A 15,078-nucleotide genomic window follows, 5' to 3' on the forward strand; every position below is an offset into this window, starting at 1 on the left:
TATATACAATTCAACAAATATCAAAGCGGTAAAGCATTTAGCACATTTAGCATGAAACATGTAGGAAAATTAGATAAAGCCAAATATAACAGTTATTCTAAGCTCGAATTCTTGAACCCTGAACCGAAATTCTGGGTTCGTGTCCCCAGCAGAGTCGCCAGAGCTGTCACACCTCCTTTTTTACACACCACCCCCGGAAGGATAGTGTATAAGGGAGTTTTTCCAATTTAAGTGACATTATTCGAAATGGGATTATTTATTATCAGAGTCGCCACTTGGGATGGTTTTTTGTGTCCCAAGTCACCGGTTTATTTTGAATCCCAAATCGAGGAAAATTTTGACTTTCCATGTGAAGTCTGCGAACCAGAAATTCTGAATAAGGAATTCTGTTAACCCGAGGGAAGGTGTTAGGCACCCCCGGATTCCGTGGTTCTAGCACGGTCGCTTAAACTATTACAATTAGCCTATTATCTGATTTTAATACATGTTCAAACCTATGTGCATTTTAAACTATTAATCGCGTTTTAATTAATTTTAAGGACGATTGAACGTCGTTTAAAATATGTCTTTGGATCGCGTCACATGAAATGCACCCGCAATCCGAAACACATTTATTCAACGTTTTAGGATTTGGATTTGGGTCACATGAAATGCACGCCCGAGTTTAGGAAGGTAATATTATTAAAAGATGCGCCTAAAGCAACTAACGCGTTGTTAACTTTGCGAGGGCCATGAAAATTCGCTAAATGGTACGCCTCGAATTCTAAGTATTTTAAAGAAAATAATTAAAGATGGCCACGCAATTTATGATTTTCATTTGGCGCGGCGCACCTCGATTTTATTTTTAAAGGATATTCGACTAAAGCTTGAAAGGCCATGGACTATTGTGTTATCTAAGATGGCCCTCCAAAATTATTCTAATGGTCTTGCTAATTAACTAAAGTCATAAGGATTGGTTTCAAGAGCTAAGTGCGGGCTGTGGATTTAAAGTCTAATGGCCAAACACAAGAACACACGTGTGACACAGCTGGGCCTGAAGGAGAGGCCCAATGCTTTAATACTTGAAGTTACTAAAGCTGACTACATACTAGCGCATGGTCTGGGCCATGTTAATTAACTGGAGGCCCACCTCAAAGCAGAAAAACATTTCGGGGCCTCAGTTGTAAAGTTGTCCAATCTTTTGGGCCCATGTATCAACAAACAGGCCCATTTTCAATCACCTGGGCAGCCTCCTATATCATTTGCACTTCAAATAACAAGTATATAAAAAAGGAATTTGAATTTTTTTGTTTATTTTTTTTTAAGTTCGGAACTACTGATTTGATATCACAACAACGAGTTTCCAATCATAAGCTACTCATGATCCAATTTAAAACAACTAAAACAATTATTGACATATTACCAAATCGATTTCCTTGAAAGAAAACATAAGTCCAGTATTGGATTTAACAGCCCAGGTGTCCAGGCTCGAAACACCTGAGATCTGACCCTAAATTAAGCATGAAAACCAGTGGTAAAATGTACAGGAACTCCTCATAATATCACACTGATTACACACTCGAAATTAACTAAAATGACTTAGTAATGAGTTTAGCGCTACTGATGTATCTTCCACCCATGTAAATGCAGACCACATAACTTTTCAAATCATACAATTACATCAACATCCATCTATTAACCTTGGCTAGAATGATATCGACGCATTTGAAGGTATAAACATAACTGAAATGACCAGCATGCTCAGACATCTATTTACAGCATTTTAACAATTCTCAAGTAAATTTAAGCTTTGGAGTCTAATTAATTCTACAATAATTCATGGAATGGAAAGCCTAAAAATCAAAATTCAACATAAAATCCAGCATTCAAGCCTCAACTCTTATTTCATCTTCAAACAAGGAGTTACATCTGTAGATTTGGGAGTAAATACCTGGAAATTTGAGGACAAAAGGCAGAGAAGGAGTATCAGCAAACAGTATTGAGAATCAGCAACAGCAATCAACCCAGTTAAAACCAAAATCGAGATAGAACAGTCCTAAAATCCCTCTCCAATCAAAAGTGAACCAAGGAACTTCAAATAGGTTTAATCTCGATCTATTTCGACCCCAAGCAAAGACTAAATAGCTCCAGTAATTTGGGAGTTCTTCGAGTTGAAACAGAAGCACCAATGGAACGGTATTGTTTTTGTTTAATTGCAGCTCTTCGAATTCCAGACTCTAATTCTCAGAATTTTTGATCTCTACAACTCTGGGCTCTCAAATTTTTTTTTAGGCTCTAAAATCTCCAGGCTCTCCCATTCTTTTAGCTCTAAAATCTGGCTCTCCAAAACTGACTTCTAAAGCAAGGAAGGCATGCCTTTATAGGCAAGCAATTAGGGAAGCCCTGCAGATTTATTTTTACCCTTTTAGTCCTTTTTAATTTCTGTTTTTAGCTTAAAAGTCCTTAGGGTACTGACTTGTTACCCAAGTTATACTACTTAAGTTCTGAAATTCAAATTGGAACCCCAATCTAGAAGGTTCTAGGGGGTTTTCTGTTATTGCAGGACTCCTTAATTAAATTACCCCAATTACCCTTGATTTTACCCCTGAAATTACTAACCTAGGTTAAACTAACACCAAGTCTAACTACACCAGCCCTTTTAACTTGGTCAATGATGACCATAGTTACCTACAAGGGCTTGGAATTATTCAGTAATAACCAAACGACATTCAATTATAAGAAAACCCCCAAAATTTGAATACAAATCCAAACAACCCTAATTTAGGCTTGAATTAACTACTGAACTCCGAATTGAAAACTACTACTATCAATTATCAGTCAAACAGAAAACAAGGAAACAAACAAAATTAATCAATAACACAGAATCATGCTATATCAGTACGAACAAGGAGAAGAAAAAAAATCAGAAACTTGAAACAAAATCTAAGAACACTGAGCAAGCAAACATCAATGCACAAACTAGATTAAAATTCACATACAAGGTGAAATAAATAAAAATAAAACTAAGAAAACTTACCAATTAAACCTGAACACGACTGACCTTCCAATTTCAACCACGAGATAATGTCAATCAACTGTTCTTTGTCAAGAACAGTCAAATGACATTATCCCATGGTGAAATTGAGCCTAAAACTCGCGAAGACTGGAGGAGAAGCCTCGCAAATTCAGAATCCAAGTTGAACTCTTAGGGCTTAATTTTGATTTGAAATTCGAGAGATTTGGGGAATATTTGAAGGAAAAGGAGTGCGGATTTGGAATGAGGGGGAGACGAGGGTTCAAGGGTGTCAATTTGGTGGTGGTTGGTGGTGGCGCCGCCGGACACGGCGGAGGAGTCCATGGCGGCGCTAGGGTTTCGGGATTTGGGGGAGTTTCAGTAGGTTTTGAGGCGAAATGATGGTGGATCGATGATGAGGAGGTGAAGATAGCTCTGGTGTGAATTTGAGGGCCATTGGACAATCGCCGCCGGCGGAGGCGATTTCCGGCCGGCGGCAGATGGCGGCTCAGGGCGGAATTAGGGTTTGGTGAGAGAGACGAGGGGGAGGGGGTTCTGAGGGGGGTAGGGTATGTTAGGACACTTATATATTTTTTGATCTAGGCTCTCATCCGTTGGATTAAACAACCTAGACGAATGAGATTAATTGGGGACCAAACTACGTCGTTTTGGGTTATGGGGGACTGGACCGTATTTTTGGGCCGGGTTTTGGGCGTTTTTGGACGGGTATCAGTGATTTAATGGCTTGGGCTGGTGAATTGTATTAGCCTTGGGCCAATTGTCCCTTTTTTCTTTATTTCCTTTTCGTTTAACTCCTTTTCTTTTGTTTATTTTCTTTTCTTTTTTTCAAAACTAAAACTAAACCTAAAAAATTAATTCAACCTACCTAATTAAGATATAATTAAAACTACTACTAAAATACCAATTTAAAGGAAACTAATAAACCTCAAAGCTAAAATTTAAACCAAACAAAACAAACCAATTTTTTTTTTTTGATTTTAGTACTTTTGTAAAAACCCTAATTACTAATTGATCTAAAAAAATATAAAATTAAATCCTAAATGCCAATGCCATATTTTTGTATTTTTTATGAATTATCTAAACTAATCATGCGCATACAAATGCAAATACACACAAAAATTATGCAATTAAATCCTAAAAATCAAATAATTTAAGGATAAATCCTAAATCTAAGGAGTCTGTAGGAGTAAATCATGCGAGGCAAAAATCACGTGCTCACAATAAATCACACGAGTGAAAAGATATTAACCAAGTTGGGATTCAAGAATAAAGTCTACAGCAGATTAAACATTTCAAACAGATAAATCTGAATCATACCAAAGGAAACATATTCAATACATTGTAGGTTGCTACTCATAATCGCCACAATACCCTATGTCTTGCTAGTGAATATGCTGAAAATAATTTAGTTTCAATAGAAGTAGCATAATAGGTTTGGGAATTAGGATTTGAGTTTAATTACTTGTTGGCTTGTAAGTGTTTCATAATTCCAAGGCCCATGAAAAATATTTAATGCTTTATTATTTTTAAACTTAACATATAAATATATTTTTTACATTCTAAATTTGTTCGTTATGGTTCGGTTCGGTATTTTTTCGATTTAATTTCATAAAATAAAAAGCTACCTTAATTATCTGTACGGTTATAGATTTATATAAAACTTATGGCTTTATTAAAAGAAACCTAAAAATCGATTCGGTACGGTTTGGTCGGTTAGTCGATTTTTAAATATCCATTGACACCCCTAGATAGAGCCATTACTTAGGGTGATGCATTGACTAGTGCCACGGGCATACACAGATTTTTTTGTAAGCGGTGTCGATATTTACTATATAAAAGTGTAAAATAAATAACATTAATTATCATATTTCTAAATGAGTAATAGTCATAGTGCATTAATCTTGTGGAGTCTTAAGTTAGAAGAGGGTCGAGTTCAATTCTACTTAACCACAATTTATAACAAGAGGCTCTTCAAATATTTGCCAAAAATATGTTCTAGTCCGATCTCTTAAAGCAAATACAGGAACCTAACCAGCATACCAGACGAGAATACATGTCAAAAGGTGTCATTTTGTATTTGTACTCGTTTCGATATGGTATAATTACATATGCTTAATAAAAAATTTCGATGAAGTAATATCGCGTGACACCGCTTCGTCCACTATATGTCCGCCCCTGGCCAGTGCGTTAGGCAAGCTCTTTGTAGTTTATTCCACAATTTTCCAACTATAATCATTTGTTTTCCGAACTTACTGATCAAACTAATTCGAGTTGGCATTATATTAGATATTTATTTCACAACTTCAGATCTATCAAAAGGGAAAATTCTCATTGTTATTTTTTCATCAACTTGGTAAGCAAGTTAAAATCATAATTTCCATAGCTTAGAAACTAAAACTGATGTTACTGAAATACCTCAACTGCTTTCCCATAACAACTGTTCTTTCTACTCTAACCTTATTAATGAGTGTTGGTTGTTACTGAAGGATGTGGAGAACCCAATGATCCGGCACAATTTTCGTGAGGGGCACAATTTTCGTGAGGGGAACAGACTTGCGCATAATTTGTCAAAGGAAGGATCCAAGCAATCAAGCAATACTGCCTTATCAACAATGTTCCACCCACCGAATGTTTTTTGGAAGTTGCTACAGGAGTACAAAACTGGAGTACCTACTACTTGATTAGTATCTACCGATGTTAAAAAACTAGCGAGCTTGGGGACTTTAATAGTTTTTGTAATATGGCTAGCAGGCCCTTTGACTCAATCGTTTTTGATGCCCCTAATGAGGCATCACCTCTATGTAACTTAATTATTAATATAAATTTTGTCGTTCTAGCAAAAAAAAAAAAAAAAAAGGCAAACAAGTGAAAATATTACTTACAACAAACAAATATACATTTTTGTAATGTAAATATTACAACTTCCGGTCACGTCTTTTGTAATAAGGTTATTAAGGTGTGTAAAAAACATTTCCTACAAGTACTTCCCATCTGTAGCTGTATTAATGAAGTAAAATTAATATAACGTAATTCTTTAGTATAATAAACCTAACGGCTAGTTTTTGGTGCAATATAGGGAAATACAATTACGACCGCTAGATCTGCTCTATATTATCTAACGGCTACTATTTCAAAAAAATAAGACCGTTAGAACTGTAGCGCCGATTCTACAGCTTCAAAAAGGGGTCTTCTTCATTGTACCAAAATCCATAGTTTCTCAGAGGCTTTTCAGAGAGAGGGTAAGGGGGAGAGAGGGGGAAGGAATCAAGATTTGGAAATTTCAAGTTGATATTTTCTCTGTAATGGCTTCAAGAAACGTTCTTCAACAGCAGAATATAGGTTAGTATACTGGGTTTTTTGTTTTTCTTTCTTTACTTAACTTTTGTTGATTCCTTTTGGGGTTTCTTGTTAATTTTGATCAAAGATTATTCGTGTTCTTGAGGGGTTTTTTGACTACTGATCCTGAACTAAATCTGAACGTGAAAAAATGGATAGCTTTTTGTTTGTCTTTTTTGCCATTCTCCTAAAGTGTATTTGGACATTGAAAAAGATGGGTTGGTGTTTAGGGGGTGTTTGAACTAATTAAACTATCTGGAGTCTATCTTGATCTAATGTTTATCCACCTGAAGTAAACCTGAATATAATGATTGTGTAATCTGAATTTCGCATGTAATGTCTTTGAAGGTATAAATAATTTGCAGAAATTCCATAAACCTTTTGGCATATCTATCAAGAGATATTACTGTAACTAAATTGGATTTTACCAAGTTTTGTGAAAACCTGATTTAAGAAGAAGAAAAACAAGAGCATGGATCTACTTAGATTTTTTTTTTGTCTTTGTAAACTTTAGGGAATAAATCTCCATTGTAATTGGGCGAAAATCTTAAGGTTTATGGCATAGAATTAGTACTTTTAACAATTTAACACTGATCCATTGCCACCTCTTCAATGTAATATGATATAAAAACAACTCTTGCAATGTTAATACTAAAGATAAGACTTGTACATTGGTCAGGTGAGGCAGTCCCCGGGGCGTTAAAGCAGAAAAATATGGCAGCAGCAGCACAAGGGAGAAATCGCAAGGCGCTTGGTGATATTGGGAATAATTTGGTAACTGTTCGTGGTGTCGAGGGAAAGCCACTTCCTCAACGCCCCATAACGAGGAGCTTTTGTGCACAATTGCTCGCTAATGCACAAGCAGCAGCTGAAAACCAAAAGGTTTAATATTATTATAGTTTCTCTTAGTATTTTTAACAAGTTCTATCAAACAGTTATACTAAAAAGGTTGTTGGTCTTCTATATTCATTTGTAGAAATCTATGGTTGTTAACGGGGATGCACCGATTGTTGCTAAAGGAGCTCTACCGGTTAAAGCTGCAGCAAAGAAACCAGTTCAAAAGAAAGCTGCTGTTAAACCAAAGCCTGATGTGATTGAAATTAGTCCTGATACTGAAGAAGAAGTGAAGGAAAATAAGCAAAAGAACAAGGCTGGTGTTGATTCTTCAGTAAAGAAAGCAACTCTTACTTCAACTCTCACTGCTAGGAGCAAGGTGAGAACTATTCATTTAGTTCTGAAACAATGATATTCAGTCATATTTTGTTGTCTGATTTGTCTTCTGTTTTCAAAGGCTGCCTGTGGACTGAGTCATAAACCAAAGGTCCAGATTGTGGACATTGATGCTGCTGATGTGAATAATGAGTTGGCTGTGGTGGAATATGTTGAGGATATTTACAATTTTTATAAGATAGCTGAGGTATATTTTTGTGTTTTTTAATTTGCATTTTGTTAACAAATCTTGATTAACACTAACTATGGTTATTGTCTTTGTGTTTACACTAGAATGAGAGCAGAATTCATGACTACATGGATTCACAGCCTGAGATAACTGAAAGGATGAGAGCTATTCTGATTGATTGGTTGATTGAAGTGCATCACAAATTTGAGCTTAGTCAAGAGACTCTTTACCTTACAATCAATATCGTCGATCGTTACCTTGCGGTGACGACTACATCAAGGAGGGAATTACAGTTAGTAGGCATGAGTGCTATGCTCATTGCCTCTAAATATGAAGAAATTTGGGCTCCTGAGGTACATTTCTTCAAGTCACAAGTTAGTTTCCCATTTTTAATTAAAGTTGCTAACAACCAAATTTGATCCTGAACTTTTATCAGGTGAATGACTTTGTGTGCATCTCAGATAAAGCTTACAGTCATGAGCAGGTGTTGGGAATGGAGAAAAGGATTCTTGGCCAATTGGAGTGGTATTTAACAGTTCCAACACCTTATGTGTTCCTCGTCCGCTTTATCAAAGCTGCTGTTTTTGATGCACAAATGGAAAACATGGTTTATTTCCTGGCTGAATTGGGGTTAATGAATTATGCAACAAATATATACTGCCCATCCATGATTGCTGCCTCAGCAGTCTATGTTGCTCAACACACGCTGAATTGCACTCCGTTTTGGAACGACACACTGAAATTGCATACTGGTTTCTCAGAGTCTCAGCTACTGTGAGTAACACAAAATTTAGCCATTTTTTCTTCCTGTTGAATATACTACTTATATATATATATTTGTACACTGACACAGGGGTTGTGCAAAGTTGCTGGTAAGCTATCACATGGAGGCTCCAGAACACAAGCTGAAAGTGATTTACAAGAAGTATTCCAAACCAGAGAGAGGTGCTGTTGCACTGCGACCTCCAGCCAAATCCCTCTTGGCTGCTTCTTCATATGAATGAATAGGAACTGGGGCTCTATTTTCTTTTTCATTTCTTTCTTGTATTTTCCATAAAACACAATGCATTGAAAAAGGAATAATTTCAATTCCGTGGTGAAGCAATTTTATTTAATCAACAAATATATGAATCTTTTAGTTGATTTTGCATTTATTTTACATGGACGTTTGTCATTTCATTGGATATATATTATGGAGGCAAAATAGCCTAGGAAACACTTGTTGTTGTTCCGGTTTGACATTCCGGTCTCTGTGCTCCACAAAGTTTCATCCTCTACTCGATCAAAACTAATATTTTGAACGCTTATGACCATTGACCAAGCTTATATGGCATTGAATCTACTGATTTTGGACGAAATGCGTGAAATGCATATGTGGCATTGAATCTACTGAGTTGGACGAAATGCGTGAAATGCACGCGTAGAAAGCGAGCGTAAATAACGAAATTGATTTTTTTAAAAAAGATATTGTTAGTTTATTATTAAAAAGTTCCCCTCCCCTTCGTGTTTCTTCTTCCCCCAATCCAGCAACCCTTCTTTGCTAACTCCTCTCATACTTGCCTTCATATACTATCAGTCCTAAGACACCTCTTCAATATCGCAAACAAATTGTCTTTCACCTCTGATTTTTGCTTCCATTTTGTTTGTGAAAGAAGAAAACCAAATCTAAAAGTAAGTAAATAAACAACACTTAATTTGCTAATAATATAAGCTAGCAGGAGAGATCTCATTGAGATAATAGAAGCTGGAAACCCAAATGAACATGGGTTTTCTTTTTTCTTTTTTCAAACAATTTCTGTTCATAAAAATAATTAAGATTTTATGGGTCTTCTTGTTGAAACAATATCTTGAAATCTTCATAAGTAGGATTGAGATCTTCACAGAAGAGTGCGACTTGAATGATTCCAGTGTCTTATTTCGGACGGGGCTGCGATTTGTAACGATTTAAGAAGTATTAATTCTATCACTATTTGATTTTCTTCTTTTTCTTTCTTTGTTTGTCTTCATTTTTTAATGAACTGATTGCTGGGTGTATTTGGGGTAATAGAGCTAGAGAATTTTTGGGGTTGTGAAGGTGAATTAATGGAGGGGGGGCTATTTGGGGTGCTGAACATAACAGGAGATAGAGAGCAGAGGGGAGGAGTGAAGTGAAGTGAAAATAAAATAAAAAATAGAGTAGAAATTTTTGAAATAAAGTGACAAAATAATGATGTGGCATAAAAAATCTGAGGTGGACATGGACGTGCACTTTGTGAAGTATAGGGACCGGGATGTTAAATCGAAATAAGTATAGGTATCCCTAGACTATTCTGCCTATTATGGACGGACACATGTCATTGTCATCGAATCACAAAGGAAAATTAGTGGAATCAAAGTCAATTTCTAATCCTAATATATCCTTCTTGCCCACGAGGTTGCCTTTATCATTATAACCAAACAAAACCCACGTAACCCACCACTAACATCGAGCACCCAAAATATTCCTTATCTGTTAAATCACATAAATAATCAAATTAATTAAAAAATGCATTCTAAGTTATCTTCATAACTCACAACCTAACGCCTTCTTTCGTTGAAAGCTCATTTGATGAATTAATAAAATAAAGGGTAATTTGTTAGTTGATCTCCTTTGTTTTTGGTAAAATTAGTCGAAGTGCGCACAAGATGGCCCGATACCAAGGTTATCAAGAAAATATTAAAACATCCTAATCAGTTCTCTCTATCTTTGGATTAACAAGGTGAAGACTGGCTGAAGACAACTTTTTTTTCTTTTATCGGTTTTCTTTTCTAAATTACTTTTGACATTTTTTTCTTTCACTTTCTGCACCATTGAAGGTACAGTATTTAATGAACAGTTTAATAGCTCATAAAAAAAAAAAAAACAAGAGCATATTTCAGTGTGGCTTAAGATCCGCTCTTGTTATTTATTTTAGATATTACAAATTCAAATTTGAATGACAAAATATATCTTGTTTTAAAAGCAAGTCTACGTGTTTGCACATGTAAAAGTTTCAATTTTGTTAATACGAAAATACTGTTAAGAGAGTGGCTTTTGTTTGGAAGAGGAGATAAAAATAAGATTCTTGAAGCATATTAAATAATTCCTCTATTTTGATTTATGTAAATTTGTTGTATCTAAGTAATATACAACAAATTTAAAAGGCATTTTCGGGGCGAGCTTTGGGGCGAGGCGCACCAAAAACGCCCTGAGGCGATGGTGTGGGGCGAAATTCTCAAGAGCCCAGCAATTTGGGGCGTACGTCCGGACGTTCGGGCGTATGCTCGGGCGTTTGAGGCGCGTTTTTCTAGTGAGGCGTAAGCCCTAGAGACTTTTTCAAATTAAAAGAAAATTTGTTGAATAAGTCCTTCATATAATACCCAAATTCTCAAAAGTCAGCTTGGTAATTACTCAAACGTTTTAAAAAGGAATTGAAATGTACTCCCTATGTTCCAGTTTATGTGAACCTATTTCCTTTTTGGTCTGTTCCAAAAAGAATGACCTCTTTCTAAATTTGGTAACAATTTAGCTTAAGCAATAATGGATGATAATTCACCTTCATCTACTACTCTCCACTCTCCACCACCTTCATCTACTAAGCAATCATGGGCAACCTCCCACACTCCACCAATCAAACCCTCCAAATTTCTCCTAAACCACCTGACATCAACCAAGATCATAGAGGTAATAATTCTCCTTCTACTATCACACCAACCCTCCATCATTTAAAGATATACTCTTACTGTACTCTATAAACGAACAAATCACCCAAGTCCCCATGGATCCAGTAATTCTTCACGCTTACCCCATGCTACTCGATTATCCAACACAGGATTTACCTGACCCAAACAATTGCTCTCAAGAAATCCAAAATATTAGTGAAAGCCTAAAAGTCCCCCTATCAGTGGATGATCTCCAAAGGATTTATCAACCTTGGAAGTACTCCCTCATAATTAAGCTCATGGGGAAAAGAATCCTCCACCAATACCTTAAAAGGAAAATATATTAATTGTGGAAGCCAATTGAAAACTTCAACCTAATGGACCTTGGGGCAGACTACTTTATAGTCAGGTTCAACAAGGAGGAAAATATGTCAAGAGCCTTGATTAACGATCCTTGGTTCATTAGATTTTGATCTTTCAGTACAAAATAGACCCCAATTTGTAGCCCGTGAAGCCAAATAATTAAAGTCACAGTATGGTTTTGTCTACCTCAACTCCCCACAGAATTTTATGACTCAACAATATTACGAAAAATTGGTAACACAATTGGTAAATTACTTAGGATTGATGCATATACATCATCTACTCTAAGAGGTCCCTATGCTAGATTATGTGTGGAAGTTTCAATGGAAGTACCAGTTAAGCCTTTTGTTTACATTGGTAATTATAAACAGCAAATCCATTATGAAGGGGACAATTTCTTATGCAAGAATTGTGGTAGGTTAGGCCATAGCCAATCCAAATGTCCAATTATTTTACAACCTTCAAATTCCAAGAAGCAGCAGGATATAGAAGACACTACCATACGACAAAGTGTCCAAGGAAATTGGGTAACTGTTTCATTCTCCAAGAACAAAGCTACCAATCCAAAAGCAACTCCACCAACAAAGGTAGCAAATCCAGGTATGAAGTCCAAAATAGTTGATGCGGACACAGGTAAGTTTCTCAATTCCCTAAAGTATAAATATGTGAAAAAAAATTCTGTTACTCCTTCCATTCCTGATACTAGAGTCAAGCAATCTGTAGAAAGTAATGTTAATACCCCCTCCTCCAAAGTTGGTATTCAATCAACCAATCAATTTGAGCTACTAGAAAGTATGCCCATGGTTTGTGAAAACAATTCCAAGATGAAACCGGCCATAATCTCTTCCAACCAATAAAATGCAAATGGGGAACAACAACACCATACACGTGGACAAAGATAAGACAACTTTGGTATTGTCACCCCAATCATTAGACAAAATTCCACAAAAAAAAATGAATAACAAACACCCGACAACCTCTAACATTTGCAAATTAATTAATTCTTCACAAAATACTCCTACCCAACCATCAACACCCCCCTACATCTCTAATACTTCCAAATAACACTTGGAATTGCATGCAAAAGAGGATTGCCAATTGGTAGACTCCTCAATACACTTGGCATCAACCATATCTCCCCATGATCTTATTAATTACCACACGCCAAATCAAGTATCCTCCGGGCAGAAAGAGAATTCAATAGGGATCATTAACCCTACACTGGCTACCTTTCCTAATACAACCACTAAATTAATAAATCACTCACAAGAAGAAAATGCCAACACTTCCATTCTCAGCAAGAAGAAGATTTCGCCTAGTCCATATTCCCCACCACCACAGAGTTCTAACAATGGACAACTTGCCACCACTGCCACCCAACTTCCAAACCAACCCCTCTTCTTCACATCACCACCACAGCCACAAAATTACCAACCAAATTTTTGGCTGGAAGCAGACATTCTGGGCCATGCAATAACATTCAACATACAAATTAATGGGCAGGAAATGGTTATAATAAAAAATACTCGATATCTAGCCCAGTTAATATTGGAGGGAATGCACATTGCAATGAACAACTACACAAACCAAGCTTGGATCAACAACATTCTTCATCCCCTAGCTCCCAATATGAATCACATGTTAATCCAAGCCATGCAGGAACAGTGGAATCTACCACAAACTCCAAACCAATTCATCAATCTCCTAATGAATCTCCCTTCTTTCCACCAGAGGAGAACATGAACATCAACCCCATTTTCATGCCTTGGAACCACCATGCAAACCAGGAACAAAACAATCTACCCAACATGGATCCAGTCAACTTGGAACCCAACCCCCAAGTTAATGTGCCAGAACAAAACAAAACCCAGTTCAACATCCAGTAGAGGGAGAAGAAGAACCCCCTCAACAAGGTACTCAACTGAGCGTGGAATTTTTAAGCCTAAACGAGGTAAAAATGTCACGACCCAAAATCCACTAGTCGTGATGGCACCTAACCCAACCCACTAGGTAAGCCAACTAAATACTATCCAATTTCAACATTTCTAATAAGTCAATAAAATAAATAAATTATCTGGATCTATTGCATTTTCACGGACTGGTAGTATAAATCATGAGCATCTAAGAATAGAGTTTACAAAGCTAATATGAAGAAAATACATCTTCTATTTGAAAAGTACATAAACAGAATTTTATAATCTAACGCTACCGTGAACAAGAGGCAGCTACAGCAGGAACACAGGTACGCCTTCAAATCCAGCAACTATCGAACGCGGCAACATCGACATCCGGGTATCTGCACGCACAACTGACCCCATGTACTCAAAAAGTAACAAACCTAAACTCAGGTTGAAAGTAGTGACGAGCTGGAACATAGGTCGGGTCTAACACCAATAACCAATAGCTGTTCATAACAATGTAAAGCATATAAATACGAAAGTAACTCTAAGATAAAATGCTCAGCCTTCTCACAGTTTTTCCGAAAAATAGTTCCGCCTTTCAAGAATATCAGTGAAAACCCAAATTCTTTACCAAAATCATCGTGAAATATGAGATAGTTTGAAAAGAATTGTATTTCTTTTTCTAAAATCCTCTTCACAATAAATAAGATGTTTTATTTTCTTTTCAAATAGCAAGTGTGAGATACCTCTCTATGATCACATATCAATGTGTGTAAAAAATCATGAATGACGTGATACGGTACATCATGAGGAAAATGCGTCTCTATGCATGTATGCCATATATGCTTGCCAATGCCATGTATCTCAGAGATGAATCATGTACTCACACTCTCAGAATACTCAACCACACTATATCATACTTTCCACTCATCATACTCAACCGCTCGGTACTGTATATGGCCCATACGGCTCTGGGAAATCCATCCCGGAACATATACAACACTAACTAGAAGTCACCCAGTACCGAGGAAAAAGGGCAATCCAACCCTATGGAGAGATCCATCTCCAGGTATCAAGTACTTCGGACAAATCCATGTCCAGGGAAATCCATCCCTCAATAATATATAAATGCTCAACCACTCGGTACTGTATATGGCCCATGCGGCCCAGGGAAGATCCATCCCGGAATATATACATCACTGACCATCAGTCTCTAGTACCGAGGAAAACAAGCCAATGCAGCCTCACGGAGAAGATCCATCTCCATACCAAGGGAAGATCCATCCTTGAATATAATCAATCGCGCCCATTGGGGTGTGCAGACTCCGGAGGGGCTCCTTCAACCCGAGCGCTATAACAAGCCAATCATGGCATAAATCAATCAGGCCCTCGGCCTCACTCAGTCA

General features: G+C 36.8%; 1 protein-coding gene across 1 annotated transcript; it reads left to right on the forward strand.

Annotated features, from left to right (window-relative positions):
* The first annotated feature begins 6,204 nt into the window (after nucleotides 1-6,204).
* Nucleotides 6,205-8,902, forward strand: LOC109221316 (G2/mitotic-specific cyclin S13-7-like). Its single transcript, XM_019385791.1, has 7 exons — nucleotides 6,205-6,352; nucleotides 7,029-7,231; nucleotides 7,326-7,562; nucleotides 7,641-7,766; nucleotides 7,853-8,101; nucleotides 8,185-8,522; nucleotides 8,602-8,902. Exons 1-7 carry the CDS (start codon nucleotides 6,316-6,318, stop codon nucleotides 8,750-8,752), a joined length of 1,341 nt encoding a protein of 446 aa, XP_019241336.1. The 5' UTR covers nucleotides 6,205-6,315; the 3' UTR covers nucleotides 8,753-8,902.
* Nucleotides 8,903-15,078: the final 6,176 nt, after the last annotated feature.

This window comes from Nicotiana attenuata, unplaced genomic scaffold (assembly GCF_001879085.1).
Source record: "Nicotiana attenuata strain UT unplaced genomic scaffold, NIATTr2, whole genome shotgun sequence".
NCBI classification, from domain to species: Eukaryota; Viridiplantae; Streptophyta; class Magnoliopsida; order Solanales; family Solanaceae; genus Nicotiana; species Nicotiana attenuata.

What these genes read in the sequence shown, in the direction of transcription:
- LOC109221316 (XM_019385791.1), top strand. Translation starts at nt 6,316, where the DNA reads ATGGCTTCAAGAAACGTTCTTCAACAGCAGAATATAG. An exon ending in TCTTCAACAGCAGAATATAG is followed by an intron (nt 6,353 to 7,028) that starts GTTAGTATACTG and finishes TACATTGGTCAG; the next exon opens with GTGAGGCAGTCCCCGGGGCG. An exon ending in CAGCAGCTGAAAACCAAAAG is followed by an intron (nt 7,232 to 7,325) that starts GTTTAATATTAT and finishes ATTCATTTGTAG; the next exon opens with AAATCTATGGTTGTTAACGG.